Source organism: Trifolium pratense, linkage group LG6 (assembly GCF_020283565.1).
Source record: "Trifolium pratense cultivar HEN17-A07 linkage group LG6, ARS_RC_1.1, whole genome shotgun sequence".
NCBI classification, from domain to species: Eukaryota; Viridiplantae; Streptophyta; class Magnoliopsida; order Fabales; family Fabaceae; genus Trifolium; species Trifolium pratense.
Window position 1 is genome coordinate 8,838,163 of NC_060064.1, and position 22,352 is coordinate 8,860,514.

The following is a 22,352-nucleotide window of genomic DNA, read 5'->3' on the forward strand; positions in this document are numbered from 1 at the left end:
TTTCTTTTTTACTATTATCATTATCTGCTAGAGTACAATATGGCTTTTGTTTTGTTACTTTCTTCAGGGAAGAAGGAAAGATATCACGCAAACTTGTTGAATGTATCAATACATATTTGTTAAATGATGGTCCAAATTTGGGCTTTCAGTTGTTGGAGATTCATAATGCTATGCAGGAGTTTATGTTTCAATGTTGGCTGACAACACATGATCGAGTGCTTAAGGTCTCTCACGGTTGCATTTATAAAAAATAAACTTATGAATTGCATTTACATTTTTCAAATTTCTATCATTATTTCTATTGCAGGATTCCCTAATGGTCTATGCAAGGACACAGTTAAATTTAATTAGAGGTGCTGATGATAGGCAGTTATTGGTAGTAGAACATCTTTTGGATGTGATTTATAAGGATCTTGATCAGGGTAGCGTGTCTAGTACTACAATGCCGCGGTGAGTGTCTTATGTTATCCATTTTATAATTTTAATGATGAATCTTTTTGTAGTTTATGATGATCTTAATTAATATTCTACCCAGGGTTGATGGAAATATGGATGATAAACTTGGAACTTTGAGTAGCTCACAATGCGGCTTAGTGGAACTTGCAGCAGTTCTATTTTATAGGGTAGTTACTAGAAACTCAGCCACCGATTCCTGGACTTAATATTCAAGTATCTGTGCACAGTTCTTGTTATGCTTCCTTTTTACTTCATTGTTTTTGTTTAGTGATGAATATCGGTCAGCTGGTATACTATGGAGCAGTTTCTCATGCTTTGTCTTTAGAGGTTTCAAGAAAAGTGCTTAGCACCCCCTGTGTCTTACTAGCCCTCTTCCTTTTCTCTAATTACATTTCGTTTTATTGTTGGGTTGATCTATTTGGTTTTGTAGACTTGTGAATTTTAGCTGCTACTACTATTATTATTATTATTATTATTATTATTATTATTATTATTATTATTATTATTCTTGTTGTTATTATTATTATTATTATTATATTATTATTATTTCATTTGTTAGAATATGATCCAGAGATATTTAAGTATGTAATTTTCAACTATTATTACTGTTTGTACTATTATACACTCCCTCCATTGCATATTAACTGTCATTTAAGGTATCGCACACATCTTAAGAAAATGATTCATTATACTAGTAATTCTCATTGCAAAATAATGTGTTAGGATGGATTAAAATATCCTTTACTCCCGTTCATAAGCAACCCACCCTGCTGTTGTAACTACTATTATATCCATGTCTTTCACTTTAATTGTTTTAAATTTTAATAAGGGTAACATTGAAAAAAGTAGCAAATACTCATGGCATTCTAAAGTGACAAGTAATGTGATATAAAAAAAATCCAAACAGGACACTTAGTATGACACGGAGGGAGTAATTTTTTTCTGTACAAGAATTTCAATATTGGTTGCTAATCAGATTTACTCCTCAGGCGTGTCTTAATACAACCAGGGCCTCATTAAGTGAAAAACGGGTTAAGAGAGAACCTGCTGCTGTGGTTTTGAGGGAGGCACTCGTGAAAGGAAAATGGCTATGGTAATTTATACGCTAATTTGAGGGGTGTACGTAATACATTTTCTATTTCATACTGGGACCAACTACTAGTTTTATGCCTATGTGAATTGCTAGTTTTTATCTTTCCTTATCCTGTCTTTTTTCTTGTCTTATAATTTCTTATTCCATCTGTTCACCTCTATATCTAGCGTTTTTGCTTGGGATTTATGTCTCAATATAATTTTCTGCTATTTGTTATAAGTTACTTGTTTCATCACTGTAGGACAACTGGTAAACAATATTATGCATTCACATAATTATTTCTTTCATAACATGAAAAAGATCAGTTTGTACTTGGATGAAAGCAAGCCATGTATTTCCCTTCTCATATTCATGCAATTAGAAATTCACTTTTGTTGTGTATGTTTGAATACATCTTCTGATATCATAATGCCGAAATTAATATTGTTGTGTATGTTAATTTACATTATTATTTAAATTAAATATCATCATGCCAATATCTGATGAGGATCTATGCTATACGAATGCTGCATTTTGTTATCTAACTCGAAACTTCCATACTCGCATTTGCAAAGATCTGTTGCTGTACTGGTTTGATGGCATATGGATGAGCTTTGACAGGTAATTTAGCATTGGTAGGGTAAACAAAGGAACTGTTACTCTGACAATTTTTTTTTCAACTTTGGTTCAAAATTACAGTCAGTTTTCTGCACAAAATATTGCTTAGGAATTAGCGGATATTAAAATTCCTGACTCTCTTTCCCTCTATTAATTTTGATGTTAAGATCTGAATATTTTTAGATAATAATAATTTACATGTTCATTCACACATGTTCTCTCTCACTCTCTCTTTACCGTTTTTCCTTTTTTTTTTTTGACGTGGTTTGTCTTCACTTTTCCCCCTTTCTCCTATACTTAAATTGCTTTCTTTTTTTCCTTTAAGTATTTTGTTTATAAAATTAATGACAAAAAGTTAATATTATCTGTGGGAATAATGTTCCTGGTTTGAGAGACATCTTATGATTGATAATTTGCTGGTTGCAACTTGCAATTGCTTCAAACACTTGATTATTTTTCTCATGGTTTGAACTGAATATATCGCTATGCATGTATAATACATACTTGTAATAAAGAATGTTAATGTTCACCTCAATAGTTTACAAAGTTGGGATGATATTGCAGAATCCTTAATTCTGCAAATGTTGATCGGGCCTACGATGGTTTGTTGTGGACTCTGCGGTATGCTACTGTGAATTGACATAATGGTTCTTTTTACTCTATATTATTGTCTCTTTTGCATTTCTGATTTGTTCTTTAAACTTATATAATGGACTCTGTCCACCCTTTGAATGTTGTGTACTTATTATGTCTGTTCAATTGCATCTAAAGGAGTTTGCAGGAACTTTCGTCTGCTCTGTTGCTTCCAAATTCAATGATGAAGATATCGTCAATGCCACCTTCCACTTTGAATGAGGTCTTTTTTATTTTTGAGTTCTAACAAAAAAAATAAATAATAGTTAGGGTTGGCAAAGGAGGCTGACAATGACATGTGAAATTGCTTTTGGCCAGTTTCTTTTGAATTAATGGGACTTTTCACTTCTTAAGCTGTGTTTTTCTTTATTTCTTTTTTGTTAAGGAGAATACTTATCTGTATTTTAGTTGGGTATAACATATGGGTACAGACTTTTGTGAAAGCAATGTAAAGAGAAAAGGATCTTTAGTATCACTTATTCTAGATATTTGTCATTATTTGTTGCTTCTATGGTATCATATTTTCTTTCTTAATTATTCATTGCTTTAATCAAGTGAATTTTTGCAGTTCATGAATGGTTGGAAAGTAATATGGAGTACTATTGTGCATGGGTTGCCGATTTTCAGCAATATAGCCACTCTTGTAAGTTTGTTGACAGAGTCCTCCTCTCAATTTTATGTTGTAGTTTTTTTTTATGGGTATCATGATACTCCTTGCAGATATAATTAATATTAAATAGTGTTGAAATTAGAGGATTTTAGACATAGAGAGGAGAGGAAGAACAAAAGCTTGTAAAATACGATTTTGATTCGTGATTTGATGATGCTTGGATGATTATAAAAGGTTGGGCCCTACCCCTATTCATAGGGATATATGACTCCCGATCTTAATTAAATAGGGAAACTAGTAATGAAAATAACTAACCCAATCCTATGAGATGAATCAGGGTATTCTTGAGATAAGAAATACCCCAAGTCCAAGTGAATAACAACTATAAACAATATTGTTGAATAAGGAAGAATGTTGTTGAATAAGAGAGAAAATGAGAGGAATATGGTGAAACTGTGTCTAAACTACACTAAGGAGATTCTATTATATAAGCTCAGAAACAAATCAATATTCAATCATCAACATTAATTACAATGGAATATTCTAGAATATATATACTACCTCCTTTTCTTTTTAATTGTCATTTTATGGTTGCTTACACCTACCAATGAAGCTAATACGTTTTTTTTACTTTACAACAAATAATTTTCCCTTTACCTATAATACCATTAACGATGTATTATCTCACTTCACCTTTTTTTCCTCTGCAATAAACAGTCAGAGTTAATTTTGACAAAACTGTAATAAATATTACTTTGAATTTTGAAAATGACAATTAAAAAGAAACATTTTTTATTTTTTTTTAATTTTTTATAGAAAACGACACTTAAAATGGAACAGAGGGAGTACTTAACTATTAATTCAAATATCAACACTCCCCCTCAAGCTGGAGCATATAAATCAAATGCACCAAACTTGCCACATATATAACTGATTCTAGGACTTCGCAGGGATTTTGTAAAAACATTCATCAACTGATTATTGGAATCGAAAAAACTTGTGACAATGTTGCCAGATTCGATATTTTCTCTGCAAAATGACAAGTTTATCTGTATATGCTTGGTCCTAATGAAAATCTGGATTTGAGGCAATATGCAATGCAACTTGATTATCACAAATTAGTGTAATTAGCTTTGCGGCTTGAAATTGAAGCTCTTTTAGTAACAGCTTCAACCAAACGGCTCACGTGTTACTAATGCCATGATCCTGTATTCTTGTTACTATTTAAATGAATTAGTGCAGGTACTCTATTTAAAACTCAGAAATATATATGTTATTTTCACCAATGTATTTTTATTTCCTTCGCAGCTAATCGTTTTGTTTGTTTCAACTAAGATCTTGATTTTCCCCATTCTGTATTCTTTTTCTGTATTCGTGTTCTAGTTTCCCTTGATTAGAATTTTTTGTTTTCATAGTCTGCTTTGTCTATGCATCTTGCATTTTTTCTCATGTTACTTTTCAAGGAGAAAGTCTCATGTAAGTTGCCAAAGCATCATATTTTTCATGTGATTTTTTACTTGATGTTAGATTAGTAATTGACCTATATAAGCTTAAGTTTATATAGAATTGTGTTACCAAATTGATTTCGAATTTCCGCATAGAAAGTTTTGAATGTGGAAAATAACTCATAAATAGGGTAATCAACCGTAGTAATATAATAAACCGTAGTAAGATAATAATTTGCAATGATTACAAAAATAATTCAATCGGATCCTTATGGCAGTAAGTTTGCCACGCCCATAGGGTAATTCACACCTTTTTCTACAAAAACAAAAGATGGAGCAAGCTTTGAGTCTTCAATTGTCCATTTGCACATCTCTTCTTATAGTATTCTAGTTGTGACTTGTGGTTACATTTTCTATTTCTTGTTGCTCAATAAAAAACAAGTTTTGCAAATGTAATGGAGAAAAACTCCCTCATCTCGATAGAGCGTATAATGTTTTGACAATACTTACTTTAATAGCCGATTTTATGCAGTTGAGTTAACCCCAAAGTCTAAAATGGTATTAGAGCCTATCCTAGATGTGTTGTTGGGTCACTCATTTTCGAAACACCAGGCTCACTAGCCTTGTGTGTGAGAGGGTCTATTGGAGAAAATTCCGAGTCCCGCATCGCCTAGATTGGGAAATCCTTACCTAGCAAGCCAATTTTGTATAGGATGTTAATAGCGGCGCTATAGCGTGCTATAGCGCTATAGCATAGAGTTTTACCACCTCTCTTCTATGCTATAAGACTGCTTTCCGCTATTTAGAGAAGCGGAAATAGCGGCCGCTATTTGCAGGAAAATAGCGTTTTGTTAGCGGTGGTGTAGCGTTTTGGTAGCGCTATTTGGCCGCTTTAGCGTTTTGGAGGGAAAAAAAATTGATGAAAATCTTTATTTTGGAAATAAATCATAAGTGAGGGGTATTTTGCACTTTTCTACACATCAAAAAGCTACCAACACATCACAACACGTGATTTACTTTTCTATTTGAGTTGTTTCTTCTTTCTTTTCTCACATCACGCTCTTCTCCCCTTCAACGGACTCCTTCACCAAATCACCTCTTCTCCTTCAACATCTCCTTCACCAAATCGACTCCTCTGTTTCCTTTCACCAAATCAACTGCTCTTCTCCTCTTCTTACAAGCTTTGTTCCTTTCTCAAATCTTAATGTGGTGGAGCTTAGAAGTGAAGATGAGGCAGAAGCAGATGTGGTCTCAAGGGCTTCAAAAGATTAATGGCTTGTCATTATTTTGTCTACTTTTAGAACTTGCTTATGCTTTATTTTAATGGGATGTCATTTTGAGTACTTCTAGAATTTTAATGGTATGTCTTTTTGAGTACTTCTAGAATTTTAATGGGATGTCATTTCGAGTACTTCTAGAACTTCATGGAATGTTATTAGTCTTTATTTAGAACCTATTTTGATGGTAAATGACAATATTTAGTATAATTATTAAGTAAGAAAGTCCTTTTAATTTTGTGTATTTTCCTATTTTAGTATTTATGTATGTTGTTGGAATTTATGTTTAATTTGTACATGACCGCTATACCGCTATAGCGCTACCCGCTACACCGCAATAGCATTTTTGAGGTTCGGCGCTACACGCCGCTATCCGAGATTAACAACATAGGGCTGTGTTAGACACAATCTAAGAATACGTGGGTTAATTCCAAGCCCTATTTAGGTAGAAATGAAAAATATTTCTATGCTGATCAACATTTGTTTTAAATTTACTGTCATGCAGACTGATCTGCCGGATATTTTACATCTTAGAAAGAACCTTTTGAAGGCAGTTTTGAATCATCTTGATTGGAAGGTATGCTTTTCTTTAAATTGCGATTAACAAAGTATTTTATCCTGCATTATACTTATACAATTAGGAAAATATATAATTTAAAATAGACAACTTGTATTACTCAATGAGATTGTACAGTACACACATATACTAGAAGAAATGGCTGTGTTTCTTGGACACCCGTCTACCCCAAATTGAAAAAGGATCAGGGTTAGCCTTCACTACGGCTGAACTGAACTCAAATATGTGGAACTAGGATTTCAGAACCTTGCTGTTCATATCAACTTGATAATTTAGAATAAATTACTTGTATTACTCAATGAGACTGTACAAATATTTAGACATTAGAATATCTCCAAATAAGGAAAGGAAGAGGAAAATGAGGAAACTATATCAAATAATCATAATAAAGGGAGAGACTAATCCTAACTATGTCTATAATGAAAAATAACAATGGTAAAAGGGCACCACCTCGAATCACTTTAGTATTACGATCTCATACAATTATACGAATATTTGACAATATGTTCTCAAACACTTAACTTACAATAATATATAGGCATCAGTTTCATTTTTCTGTTCCTTATTGTGCAGGGTTATTCAAAATTGACTGAGCGGATGGGTTTGTATCTGCCAAGTGCTATGTTTGCACTTTGTGTAGGTTTTCTTACGTTCACTGAATTCTTTAAAGAAATTGGTCTAGTTCACATCTCTTTCGATGTTATTGAATCTCTTGATAATAGTAATAACCTATGACTCTTCCATATACTGATATTTGATTGAATAGATTTACTTGAACTATTACTAAGAAACTCGCTATGATGTTTAGTGTAGGTTGAAGACCCTAAACATCAATGCTTGCAACAATTTTTGGATTGCTCCGTAGAAGTTCTCACAGAAATTCACAAAGTTTCCAATGCTGAGGTGTGATCCTTTACTTACAAAAGCTTGTTTGCGTTAACTCTCATGGTTGCATAAAGGCATCGATAATTTTGCAGGTTTCTGAGCTGCAAATGTTTCCAGGCATACGGGTTCCCCAAGAAATAAGTGATCAACTTTTGCTTGAAATGGAGACCTCTATTCTTGAAGTGTTGGAGCAAGAGGAAAATAATGAGACACATATACCTGATATTTTCTTAAAATGTTCTCTCTTGTCTAACCTACTATACGGTTATTTCTTCATAAGGTTTGTCACTTTACTGTCATCCTCTATCTATTTGGTTATAACTATGGGACCAAGGTTATGGTGTTTATTTTTTGCCAAATAGAAGTGGAATAATGTAATACTTTTTGAATAGCCCTCCAATCAGACTTGTAGAATTGGAGGGGGAAAACAGAGGATTAAAGAGTAGCATGAAAGCTTAGCGTTGATGTGGAGCGGAGCGGGTCACAGGTGTCCATAATGGTTTTTAGGGCAATTTCGAAATTTCCCCCAATTTGTAAGGGTACCATTGGTTTCGGTATCCTTTTTTCGCTATTGTTAACTTTAACTTTCAAGTTTCATCAAAGAAACATAGATAGCGACGTACTTTGCTTCACCATCGTATCCAATCCAAAGTTCCAGCTTCGATGCCGCACCGCCATGCACTACCCGTTCACTTTGTTTCAGGTTACTTTTCCTTCATGTCCTTCCTCCGTTTGTTCTGTTTCTCGTTACCTCTGTTTCTTTTCCTTCTTTTCATTCATTTCATTCCTATGTTTCCTTTCCTTCTCTTCTCTTTTCCTCTTTTATTTTTTTAAGTTTCGTTTCTTCCTCATTTTAAAATCATATTCTGTTTTTAATTTCTATTTTTAACTTCTTTTTTATTCTTCTCTTTTATTCTTCTATTTTTAACTTCTTTTTTATTCTTATGTTTTTAAATTCTGTTTTTAACTTTTTTTTTCTGTTAGCTTTTTTATTTTGCTCTGTAACATAATAAAAAAAGAATAATACAGTATTATTTAGTAATAAAAAATCAAATATTAAATAGAAAAATATTAATAATAATACTAATAGTAAAATAATTACCTGAACATATTTAGTATAAAAATATTTGGATTTATATACTATAAAACACTCCTTAATGTCAGGATGCTCTTAATTCAAATAAAAATTATAGTATAAAATACTCGACACCGACTTGAATCATAGACTTGAAAGAGTCTATTGAAAATAAAAAATGACTTAAAAAAATCTGTAAATGACACATGTACATAATTTTTTTAATTTCAAGCAACATAATAGAGTTGTTACCAAAAAAACTCCATGATAAATCAAAGTAGCAAAGTATGTAGATATAGTCTTAGTTCCTTCCTACTGCATAAAGTAAAACACAACAAAAATGAAACAAAAATAGTGCACACATAAAAGAAAAGCATAAAAACAGCAATTAATGAAACAAAATTAGAGCACGCATGAAAGAACAATTACACAAAAATTCATCAAAGAATAGAGACAGCAAGAAACATGTGGTACAGACGCGGGTCAGAGAGAAATGTCTGCTGTTCTATTAGGTTTTTTTGAGTGAAACAGTGAGGCCAAACATGTTTATGCTCTTTGAAAAAAATTACATTGAACTCGTAAACTTGCTTCAGACTTGCAAGTTGCAAGGCTATAGATGCGAGTATACTCGAGTCTGTGTGAGTCTACAATGAAAACTAGTTTGAGCGCGAGTTACCTAATTTCAACCATTATTTAACTTTGATATATGCTTTTATGTTATTTCAGGAAAAAAAATGTTTCATTTTGTTTGAAATTAAGCCAATACTTGCAAGTGATGGTTGATAAGGCTGCCAGTATCATTAAAAAAGACAGCTCCCACGGGGCCAGTTGCTCAAGTTAATGTTCCTAAATGTGAGGATACGGGTTCTCTTGCTGCTTCTGTTCGTTGTTTTCTTTCATCACCTATATTTTGTGAATGGAGGGATCAAAATTCGGACTTTGTTCCATTTGGCAAGGTTATCACATCTGTGGAGACACTTTTGAAAGAATTTGTAAATCTATATGATGGTTATTCTCAACATTTGACGAGTCTTCAGTCCGATATGATCATGCAAAATACAGCTTCTACTGATAGTTTGCAAAGTTCTTGTTCATATGAAATAAGTAAAAGCAGGATTGTAGATATCGAGTTGGATGTTAACGACGATTCAAGAGATGTGGATAGCTTACTTGTCAAAAAATTTGGAAGTGGCGTGTCATCTTCTGTAGAGAATTGGAAAGTTGGCATGATATCACTTATTTCCTTTTTTTTCTCAGCTTCACCTAAACTGACGTGGGATACGCTCTACAAACTAATGGAGAAAGAGTACGATCCCAAGGTAGACTCTTGATACTGTCGTATTTGCTAATTTATTATTTTCAATGTTAATATTTTCATTGTTATTGAACAGTTTCTTTCTATTTATAGGGGATTAAGATATGTATGGAGGGAAGATTTTATTTTTATTCTTAAAATTTTAAAACCAGGGAAGGAGAAATTGTTATTTATCGAAATGGCACTAATTTCCATTTTATATCTGTCCCCAAGGGAATTTGAACTCCATGGACAAGGGAATGTCTTATAATACATGTCATGGACAAGGGAAGGGGAACTAATAAAGACTTTGAATTGTAATTATAATATTATATAACATAATATAATATAAAAGAGAGACTAATTCTACTTAAATATGTAAACTAATTTTGATAATTATTAGATTCCTAAATCCTAACCCTAGTTAAATAAGGAAACAAATCATGGAATATAAAAATATGGAAACCAATCCTAAGGGTCTGTTTGGTTCAACGGAGGGGAGGAGATGAGAGGGATTTTAGTGAAGGGGAGGGGAGGGGAGGGGAGTTTTTAATTAAATATATGTTTGGTTCAAAAGAAAGGGAGGGGAGGGGAAAGACAACTCGGCAAGATGGCAAAAAAAACTCCATCAACTTGCAAAGCTGGTGAGAATGTTGCATATATAAGGAAGAGTCTTATTGGAATTATCAACTAAAATTTCTGGCAACGAATCATACACAACAAGAACTAAAGTTTCTTCAAATCTTCCAATAACAATCAGAAGCTTTATACTAAACAAATATTTAGTATACCCAATAAATAACTAAAATTAAAAAGCGAAACTATGCCTAGTGTTTGTCACAACCATGGATAAATTTCTCACAACCTGACGCATCATTGAGAAATAACCTTATATATGACTCACAATGGGAGTCTGGTATAATCATATATTTCATCACTAATACATCAGAATTTAAGACACCATGCTCAATTGTGTTTGGGATGGTAGGGGACAAATTGGATCTTGGATGAACTTAGTATGGGATAGTGAGGCTGGATTTCATCTTGGCAGAGGAAACTATAAGGAGGACACAATAGTTCAACGAACTAATCTATACTTTTAATATAGTGTGTGGAAACCGTAAGGAGAAAAACTCACCGGCAAAGAGAACCTGAGAGACAAGAGTAACCGGAATTTGTGCATGGCCAACAAGAAAAAAAAGAATAATGGAGATGATGGCATTGTTATAAAGTTATAGGTTTTAAGGAATTCAGCAGTTGACTAGCTAAGGGTGGTTGACAAGTTCTCACTTGGTTAACCTCCGTAGAATTGAAGGGGGATTATTAGGAATATATAGTAGGCTGCTATCTTACACTGAGAGATTGGGCTTTGGCCTAATCCTCTTTATCTCTAGGTCAGAATTCCGTTAGGAGTTAGTTACATCTAATTGTCTATAAATAAACCACTGTACACTTATGATAATCACAATGAAATATACAAGATTCTTCCAAATCTAACTTTCTAGAACTCTTTCTCTCTTCCTTCACTTTACTTTCTCTGTTTCTGTACTTCTAATAATAACTACAAGTTTTTTTTTTTTTTTTTTTTTTTTTTTTTTTTTATCGTAATTAAAAAAATAGTAAATTATAAAATATAAATATGTAAGGAATCAGTGCTAAGAATCAATCTAATATATTCTAAATTACTCTTAAGAACTGACTCAATTATTATAAGATATCTTAGCATTTATGTGATTTTCATTATAAATTTAGGTGCGTGGACAAATATTGCATCATCTCTGTGAACATCCTCATTGCGTGGACAAATATTCTACAAGATTAATAGATTTGGTATGAAAATATCTGGGTCTAGATTTCAATAATCTATTTGTATGTGAACACATATCACAGTTTGCTTTATTGTTTTGTAGGTTAATGTAATGAGCGGTATCATTACAGAGCAAGTTGGACTTACGCTTGCCTGTGGGAATGTGTTGACTTCTACCCATGCTTTACTATCTAAATTATTCTCCCTTGATGCTGTTGGTAAGGAGAAATGCGGCCCATACTTAAGTGAAGTGACAACTAAACAGGTATCTTTGAATTTCAATGTATGTGGGTTTTTGGAGACGATTGTTTTATAGAAGTAATGATTAACTAGAACTTTCCATGAACAATTACATAAAGTTATAACTGAGGTAGAAAGTTGGAGAAATGGAGAAAAATGTAAGAAAGTAAGTAAATCTAATTACTGAATTTGTTATATAAAATCTACTAAATCAAAGTAAAATATACAATGTTTGTTGAAAATATGTTTAGAATATTTCTAATTACTGTGGATTTACCGTAGGCATATCTCCATCTAAATATGAATAGAATCTCCTATTTTTATTTTGTACTGTATTTATTATTTTAAGGCTATATATAATGGATTCTGTTGTGTAGATTGAAACACAATTTCGTTTCAACATCATGTTTATCTGTTCTCTCCCTTTGAAGATGGGATCTAGATCCTGGCAGAGGGAACCAAAAAATCGTGCCTGTCTAGTGTACTTGCTGTCCTCTGGGGAAGAATATTTTCGGCAACATGTTTCCTTTTCGATTTTTGCCTCTTGCCACCATGTTACAGCTTTCCTGCGTGTTTCCTATACCATCCAATGCTGCCCGACAAATTTTCCTGTAAGAGCACCACAACCAGCAGAGGAATATCCTGATCTATGCAACCACAAAGTTGTAGGATATAAGCCCGTTTATGTGTTAAAACCAACTTGCATGTTTTAATTAATGCTTGGTCTTTTCCTCACTGCACATGATGACACACCTGGTGAGTTTGGCAACCGATTTTTCTGCCTACCAGTTTGCCCGACGAAATTAGTCCTCGTTCTTACTTTCGTATTTTAGGATGTGGGTACCCACCATTATGCTTTGAAAACTGTATTTCATCGCCGTTTAATGTTGTTATCTCTCCTTTGACTGATTATGGCTTCATCTGGTATTCATGATCCTCTGAAGGCTATTCAACTAATTATGAAAATTTTCTTTGTTGGTTTGAGCATTGGATGTCCTCTTGATGTATTGCTTTGGTTGCACAAATATGCAATTTATTTTCCTTCATATCTCAGTCACCTTCCCTTGGTCTCTTGGTTCTTGATTTTGGTGCGACTACCATATCGTTTGTAATACGAATCTTTTCTCCTCTCTTTCTAATCTAGTTATTTACCTGGTTTGACCGATGAGAAGTCTTACATTGGGTGAGATATGGCTTGACAATGTGCGTATAAGTGTTGAGTCTTCACCTTAAAAGTCAGTTTTGTAGGAGTTGAGTTAGACCCTACCATTTTGGTTATTGGGGTTTTGAGAGAGCTTGCTATCTCTTAAATTGCATGCTCTCCCCTATCCATGACGACAAAGTTCCACACTCTTAAAGACTTAAACACACATTTTCTCCACAATCTCTATCCTGATAAAAACTCCCAGCTCGATACGTTGCTGTTGCCGTACTCGGAAAACAGATATGAGAAGAACAGTGGAGAAGAAACTCCTAGTAACTGAACCGAGATGGGCAGAGAACCTGGCTGTCATTGCCACAGTGCTGGCTGGTCTTTGCAGAAACACAGAACAGAGTGTTGTAAACCTCCTAGAAACAGAGCCGAGAAAGGCTGGGAACTGGAATTCACTAGAGGTTAGGGATGAAGAATGAAGTCTATTGATTAAGAAAACAGTTTTTAAGGCACTGATAGAGGCTTAAAAACTTCTATATTAGGAACAACTTCTATATTGTAAGGGACGAGAGAGGCTTTAACATAAAGAGATAAGCCCAGTTTAGATAAACCTAGTGGTTGATGCCTAAATCAGCCAAGTATTTAGATTTTACTCAGAAACTCACCTCACCAATCTGATAGGAAGGCTTTGATGAGTAAGTTAAACTTTTATTCCACCATGCTTTAGAATTGTTTAAAATGGTAAAGGCATCGGACTCTGTTTTCAGAAGATAAATCCAAGTGAATTGAGTAAATGCATCAGAACTCGGTAAATTCAAATTCTCTCTCTCTTCTCTCTCTCTCTCTCTCTCTCTCTCTCCTCAATAAATACAAAGCATAATGTAGACAATATATTTGATACATTTCAAAGTTATGAATACACTACATGCACTAATTCGTTTAAATAGACTATTCTATACTTAGCTCCCATTGGGATTTGGCTTATTTTTTAGCTTATGGAAATAGCTTACGAAAATAAATAAGCTTTTGTGTTAATTCATAAGGTTTCACTGACAAAAATTGTATTTTTATAAGATGTTTTCTCATAAACTACCTTGAAAAACTTATAATAATACATAAAAGCTTATTTATTCGCTTAAGTTGTTTCGCATAAGCTAAAAAATAAGCCAATCCAAACGGGCTCTTAATGAGCCTGATTAATGGACGAAATACAATTATTATAAATAATTACACATGTACCTTATTTACAACACAAACAATTTTTTCCTTTTAGTTATCAGCTCAGCTCGTACATGCTTACTGGCGATTTCTATAATAGTACATATTTTCATTATTTTGTCCTAACTGTAGCTTTGCACTCTGTTTTATATCTTAGCAAGGTGCTTCTGTTCATCAGGGACATAGTTTTGAAATGAACATGGTTTATTGTTATATATTAATGTTATTATTATTATTATTATTATTATTATTATTATTAATTTAATTAACTGTTAATGTAATCCTGCAGTGCTTTGAGTCACTAGGAAACTTAAACTTTCAAAAATTGATCTTGATTGGTTTGGACGGGTGAAGCTTATTGATTGCATCTTTAATCTTATTTCACTCCACCCTCAATTTTGTCAGGTGATTTTTATAATTTTCTCGGCCCGATTTTTATGTTTTTTTAGGTACCGTGAGATAAATGAGAGTTTTGATGTTTCTGGTGAAAATGATTTTTGCTGTCTGATTTCAGTTATTATTACGGTATATCAAGATTCAGTTAAACCTACCCAAACCTATGCAAAATTACAATTTCAGTTGGAACTACCTAATCATAATATTACTATTGCAATTGTCGGCAACAAAAAACTAACAGCACTGATTTAATACCTTATACAGTGTTTTTTCTGTTTTAACAGACAATGATAGACGAAAACAACACAATCATAGACAGATTACTTTTGATGCTCAATGATATGGATTATCGGGTTCGTTTATCATTTGCAAGGAGGATTGGTGTTCTTTTCCAAACATGGGATGGCCATGAAGAGCTTTTTCAGGACTTATGGTTAGTTTCACTTCAAAAGATCTCAAAGCAATGTTTCCATTGAAATGGGTTTTTCACAACTTGATTGATGCTCACGTTTATTATTTTACGATTACACCTTAATTGATGACGGTTTTGCAGTTTTAGGTTGTAACTTTTTTTTGTGTTCCGTTAACAACAGTAAATATTCATTTGCACTTCCATGTTTTAAGAATACTAATGTATTATAGTATCTGGGCCTTTTAGCTTAGCACAGTCATCTAACTGCTTTGGATTTAGTGCCAGCTCTATCTCTATTAGCCAAGCTGTAACTTCCTCAGGCAGTGCTTTATTAGTTCCAGCTGTATTTACTTTAGGCAGTTCCAGTTACAACTGTCAATTATTTGTATAAATATCTCATTTTCTCTTCAGATTCAGAATGAAAAATATTCAGATTTTTTCTTCTTTGCTTCTCTAAATTCTTTGAATTCAGAACTATAAAACCATCTGTTATGGTCCCTTGTTCTTGGATCGGTTAACACGGTCTTAGACGCGGGAGAACCTTTCTTTCGACCTATGATGAAGACAAAAACGGGCTCGTTCTCGAAGTCACAAGTTTATTTTTGATAATAATTGATTCTTATTTATTCCAAATCTGAATGCCTTTAAATAGGCTTACGGTAGAAATCCTAATTAAACTAGGTTAATAATAACTAACGTATCCTATATTTACTATTCATTTAAATTTAAAAGATAATAATCCTATTTAATAGAATAATTTGTTTTAACTCTAAATCTTATCCTAACAATACTGAACTAAGTTATTAAAAATAATTAACATAATAAATCGTAATCAACGTAACTAATCCTAATCAGCGGAATCATAGGTTTTCCTCTTTCCCGCAGTTGGATCCATATCATCACTTCCCCTATCGACCTTGAGCTTGTCCTCAAGCTCAAATTCCGGATAAGCCTCATTATCCCTTTTCGAAAGCAGTCCTTGTGTGCCCTTAAGTTTGCGTTCAAATACTCGAGGTATATTCAAAGCAACTCGTAGATTCTCTGGTTGCTGAAGTTTCAATGTTTATCCTCAGTGTTCTTCCAGTTCTGGTTGCTTGCAGTTGGCGAGCGGTCTGAATCGCACCATTCTGGGTTCTTCCATCTGTGAGCTGTTTTGTCTGCCTGTGCATTGTTATTGCTACTGCTATTTCTTGCATCTCCTGGATTGTCTTTTCTTGGACCTTTATTGGCTCCTTGAACATTGATGGAGAGGTTAGCTATCTACTTATCCAGTCTGCCTGGTTAGCTATCTACCTTCATTATTGATGCTAAATCCACGTCAGCCATGTTGGCCCGTGATACCATATTGTTATGGTCCCTTAGTCTTGGATCGGTTAATAGAGTCTTAGACGCGGGGAACCTTTCTTTTGACCTATGATGAAGACAAAAGCGGGCCCATCCTCGACAGAATCTCGTCTTGAATTCACAATTTTATTTTTGATAATTTTTTATAATAATTGATTGATTCTTATTCCAAATCTGAATGTCTTTAAATAGGCTTACAATAGAAATCATAATTAAACTAGGTTAATTACTAACTTATCCTATTTACTATTCATTTAAATTTAAAAGATAATAATCCTATTTAATAGAATAATTTGTTTTAACTCTAAATCTTATCCTAACAATACTGAACTAACTTATTAAAAATAAATACTAACAGAATAAATCCTAATCAACGTAATTAATCCTAATCAGTGGAATCATAGGTTTTCCTCTTTCCCACAGTTGAATCCATATCACCAGCTGTTCGTAGGTTATGGTGGTCACTCAGTGAACCATCAATTAGTTCCCCATTCCCCCTATGAGAAAATTTTCATATAAGGATATCCACGATCATCTTTTGGCTTTGGTTGTTTTCCCTGTTCAAATTTTGGCGTTCCTCTGGTGGTCTATTCCAAAGGAAAAACTATCAATGCGAAGGAGGTGCTTGCAGCTGGTCCTCAGCCTCAACCTATAATGGAAACAGTTTTAATTACTCTGATGCATGTTGCATTACATAGTGAGAAGGTGGAGTTAGAGGTAATCTTATTGATGTGACATTTCTATTTTCTGTTTACTTTTTAAAGTGCTTTGATCCATTCTATGCCTCTGTCTAGTGTTATTCTAGTGCATGATACAAAATAGTCAAGTTTTCCTTTTTATTTAGCAGTGCCATTTGTTTCCTTTCTGATTCTTGATGCCTTTTTTCAGGCTGTTTTTATGATATGCGTGGTTTCTGCCATTGATCCTTGTCAAAGGTACAGAATATTTCCGCGTCATTTTAAAAACCTTTTCTTTAGTGTCTTATCTTCCGTAACGTGTTTTAGGGAATTGGTCTGCGCTGTACTTGACAATCTTGCTAAGGAGCTTCAGTATACGACTAGAATGAAGGTGATTGTTTTTTATGTCTTTGTTTTAATTTTGACCTTGTGCAATGTCTATTTGATTGTAATTGTCTATCCTATTTCTGTAGTTTGGTACTACCAAATGTACTTTTGTGACATTAGATTGAAAAATGTTTAACCTTGATAAAAATTTTGAGTTTTGCCTTTTCAGAAAAGAAGTATTTATAGTTAGATGCAAATTTAATTGTAATTTATTTTTATAGAAGAACCCATTATTTTTATTATAGAAAATTTTATTGGTAGATGCTTATTTGCTCTATTATGATCTTGGACAATAACTTGATTTCATGCTTTTGAACTTCAACAACATTCTAGACCTTACGTTGGTACTTACAAAAATAATTTCATTATGATAGGAACCCAATTGAGAATAGTGGGCCAAAATAGTGACACTGGAAAATATAAAAAAAGAGAGGGAATTAGATGATGTGGCAAAGGGTGTAGTTGTAGCCAAGTTTGTTATAAGAGGAGGAAAGAGAGGCGGGGGAGGCATTCAGATATTTTCTGTTAGAAACCATTTGGTTTGGCTTAGAGAGAGAATCATCCATTCTCTAAGAGGAGCTTAGCTCTGGGCAGTAGGAGTATATTCTACTGTAATTTCCCCTTTTTCATAAATAATACATTCCATTGTTAGTTGTTTTTTTTTCTTATTTTATCCATTGAGTTTTGGGTTCCTAACACATTATGTATTGAAGCTTCAAATAGGTTACGAATACTAAATGGTTTCTTTTGATTTCAATTATCTTTTTTTGCAGTATTTAGAGGAAATTTTGGGATCACTTCTATTTTGTTGGGTAGCTTGCAGTGTAAGCTTGGCTGCACTTGTTAAGGTAATTAGTTCCTTATACATGTTACTAAGTATTGAGTGAGATCTACTGCAAGGTAATAGCTTAATTTTGGTTCTAGTACTGCTCTAATAAAAAGCCTGCTAGTCTTGAGCATGTGATCCTTAAATATAGGACATCAACAAGCTGCGAGTGATATTTTAAATTCCATTTGTAATTTGATAAAAAAATTACGCTTCCAAATTGAAGAGTTGAAAATTGTCTTATTTCTAAATGTTTAAAATTAGAAAATATGTTTAATATTTTCTAAACACCGTTTTCAAATCAGCGATTAGGGAAAGAGAGGGAGAGGGCGACCAGAAATGTCTTTGGTGTACAATAGAGGCTATTTGTGTGGATGCGAGTTTGTGACTGCAGTTGGAAAGAGAGAAATGTCTTGCTACTACCGAGTGGTGAGACACACTTTGCGAGGGTGAGGGCGACCAGAAATGTCTTCGGTTTACATCAGAGGCCATTTGCATGTCTGCGAGTGTAGGGCTGAAGTTGGAAAGAGAGAAATGTCTTGCTACCATCAAAGGGCTGAAGTGTGGTCATGCTGACATGGACCATGTCTTTGCAGAGTGGCAATTGGTGGAGATGGTAGCTGCATGTGACGATGTGTTCAGAACTTGTTCTCGACGAAGGAGATGGAAGATGTGTTGCTGATCTTGTGAAGGAGGGCTTCCGATCTGGTTGGAGATCTTGTGGGTGGCTGCTGATCTGGTTGGAGATCTTGTGAAGGAGGGTTTTGTGGAAGAAGGATGCAGTTAGAGAAGAGAAGAAGAGATCGCGTGTTCTGATGCAGGTTGGGAGTGGAGGAAATATTTTCAGAAATGTTGAAAATGGTTTTTTACTTTCAAAATTATCAGAAATAATTTAGCATGTTGGAAAGATGGATATGTAGTAAAACTTAAACGAGCTTTCACCTAAGAACTTGAGATTTCATATGAGTTGGTCATTAGTAGGTATATAGGCTACTGGTCATATCTTACTGTTCAAAACCCTAGCCACTTCCCTTACAGCCAGCCACCTTTGGCTTCCTTTGTTGCAACCTCCAGCACCTTCATTCTGCTGGCTGTGAGGGGGTGTGTCTGAAATCCCACATTAACTATTGTGGATAAAGTAGTCTTTACAAGGCTTAGGCAATCCTCACAACTCAAATTTACTTCTGGGGTTGAGATAGGTCTATATTCTACGACTTAGCTAAAACCTAATGTTATTTTGTTGCCACCTTCTGTTAGTTTTCTCTTTACCTCAAATTTATTGTTAATTGTTATACTAGCAGAGAGTGTGGATGGATCAAGTCTTTTTGTAATTGGTTTTAATTTAGCATTTGGTTGGCTTTAAAGTTGTCTTGTTCCAAAGTTGGAGAACATAACCAAGATATCCAGAAATTATTCAGTCATGCCGAGGAACATAAAAGCACAATTTACTCTTTAAGTACCTTTATTAAGGTTTAGAATACTGTTCCGAACTCATACCTGAATTAGATAACCGGCCTTAAAGTAGGATATTCTATTATATAGTCATGCAATAGGAACCTATGGAAATGCCAATTTGTTTGTGTTGAATGGTGTCAAAGAGCATCGTGGACATTCTATTATATAGCCGATTCTACAATTAAGAGCATTGATTACAAAAGGAATATGCGCTATGGAATATGCTATGCTAAGAATAATCTAGGATATTCTAGAGTATATTTACAATAATTATTTAATATCAACAGTTTGTTTGTGTTCCACTACATTTCATATCCTAGCAAGCATATTTTTTTCAAGACCTCATTATGCATACCCTGAGGTACTTTTTTGTTCATGAATCAATGTCGTGATCTAAAACATTTTCTGTGGTGATGTTTTTTATTTGGTAACAGCTTTAATTTGATGTATTCTGATGAAAAATTTCCTCAGCATTAATTATTGATTTGTTGCTCTACAGACAAGGCATCTTTTTATACCAGATGCAGAACCTGGAAATTTCCTTCAGTACTGTTGTCCATGGCTTCTTCCTGCTCTGCTTCTTCATCAAAATAGTTCTGATCTTAATTGGGTTGCCAAGGTGTGAGCAGGATCCATAACTGATATGATATTTTATGTTAATATATAATATGGAAGCTTCTAAATTTCATTCTGTACGAAATAGAAATTATATCAATTAGATGCCCTTATGCTTTTAGGATTGCCATTGGTTGAATGATCAAAACTTTGGCATCTCTTTTACTGCATACATGGATCATAGATTCTTAAGTGCAGTGTCTGTATGTTGTTTTCTCTAACAAAGTTCCCTTTTGCAGGTCACTTGCCAACCTATGACAGTTCTTATAAAACCCCACTTCGCTTCGATATTTTCAATTTCTATGGCTTTGCATTGTAGTAAGAAACCAGGATCGGAGGGGGGAACTCGTGTGCTTCAGAGTTCTATTCTTGAACTTGGTCAGATTACTGTGAAAGAACGAGACGAATTCATAAAGAGACATTTGGTCTGCTGCTCTGCTCTTTAGGGTTTTTTTGTTTTACAGAAAATAATATTTACCGATAACAGTCGTATGTTTATTGTAACTTTTTATAGGAAAATTATCTTATTGATAGAAACTTGAAAATATAGTTTAGATAATGTTTAGATTTTAGATCAAATTATTTTCAGGAGAATGTTCCTACTTCAAAATATTGAGAAATAATTTCCACTCTTGGATTTTTGTTTTGGGCCTAAATCCATCCCAAAAGCTAACTCATGGTGTCGAAGGCCTGTCCCACAATTAAAAGCCCTCCCCTATGCCGCAGGGAATGAATATGTGCGAGTATCTTGATAATAGGTTCTTAGAGTTTGAGCTTGGGCTTAACTCAATCTTAAAAACTAGCTCAGGGAGACAGGATAGCCCCACTTATAAGTTATAACCACTATTTTGTCCATATCACTAGACACCGTAGGATCTCTAATAATTATATCTATTAATAACTTTTTGTTAATTTCTGCTGAAAGCATATTTGTAATGACAGTTTCTCAAACCTCAGTGCATTTTTACTTGGTTGTTTTCATATGCATTGGCTTTGAGTGTGGGTGCTGATATCTATTAAACATTTTTATTCCCAATATCTTTTGAGGTGGATCCATTTTAATCATATTTGTTTGAAATTAATGTAAAGTTTTTCAGCTTATAATTAAATAGCATCCGTTGTAATAATAGTATTCTTTATCATTAATTACTGGATTTGTTTGAGGAGATATTTTTGTTGCAAGTTTTAACATATATTGTTCTTCATGTGTACATTTAGGTCTCGATAGTCAGCTGTATTTTATCTTTGTGCTCTTGTTCTTCCGACCCTGTGGTCCCTTTCTTTTCCATGGATGCAGTGTCAAGTGTAATTCAAACAGTTGTTGATGGATTTCTGGACTCGTGAGTTATCTTCTCTAACTTACTGTTTATATTTAATCCTATCACTATCTGTATCTTGATATGTAATATTTATTGAGATGTAGGGATGGTAGTCACACAACTGCTGCTGTTGTTGATAAGATCAACATTTTTCGCCCTGATAGAGTTTTCATGGTACTTTTTATTTCATACGACTTGATAATACCATTTTGATATCCTTTTCCCAGACTTGACAACACCATTTTGATATCCTTTCCCCATTTTCTTATATTCTTGCCTTGGTGATTATAATGAATTCAATTGTTTTCTAACTGGCAGTTTTTGGTAGAAATTCATTATAAAATTACAGCAGCGTCTCATTACAGACATAAGTGCCACCGATTGTCTGGAATTGAAGTGCTTATTGGTGTTCTTGGTCAGAGAGTTGCTGTTTTAAGCACATCCAAGTAAGTTTTATGGACAGATCATGTATGTCATATATGAAAGATATTGTAACTAGAAATATGTTCATTCTTGAGTGATGGTATTCAATTCAATTGTCTTGCGTTTGTTGAACAGTCT

At 33.7% G+C, this 22,352-nt stretch overlaps 2 protein-coding genes and 1 pseudogene across 2 annotated transcripts; all 3 read left to right on the plus strand.

Moving 5' to 3' along the window:
* Positions 1-22,352, plus strand: part of LOC123891676 — a 44,311-nt pseudogene that overhangs the window by 1,748 nt on the left and 20,211 nt on the right.
* Positions 1,763-7,579, plus strand: LOC123890125 (serine/threonine-protein kinase ATM-like). The gene is made up of 7 exons (XM_045939680.1): positions 1,763-2,149; positions 2,711-2,767; positions 2,918-3,002; positions 3,348-3,422; positions 6,617-6,688; positions 7,262-7,409; positions 7,497-7,579. The coding sequence occupies exons 1-7, from the start codon at positions 2,019-2,021 to the stop codon at positions 7,499-7,501; spliced, it is 573 nt and encodes a 190-aa protein (XP_045795636.1). The 5' UTR covers positions 1,763-2,018; the 3' UTR covers positions 7,502-7,579.
* LOC123890127 (serine/threonine-protein kinase ATM-like) lies at positions 7,712-14,635 on the plus strand. Its single transcript, XM_045939682.1, has 6 exons — positions 7,712-7,853; positions 7,966-8,276; positions 9,375-9,967; positions 11,695-11,772; positions 11,853-12,014; positions 12,551-14,635. Exons 3-6 carry the CDS (start codon positions 9,692-9,694, stop codon positions 12,602-12,604), a joined length of 570 nt encoding a protein of 189 aa, XP_045795638.1. The 5' UTR covers positions 7,712-7,853; positions 7,966-8,276; positions 9,375-9,691; the 3' UTR covers positions 12,605-14,635.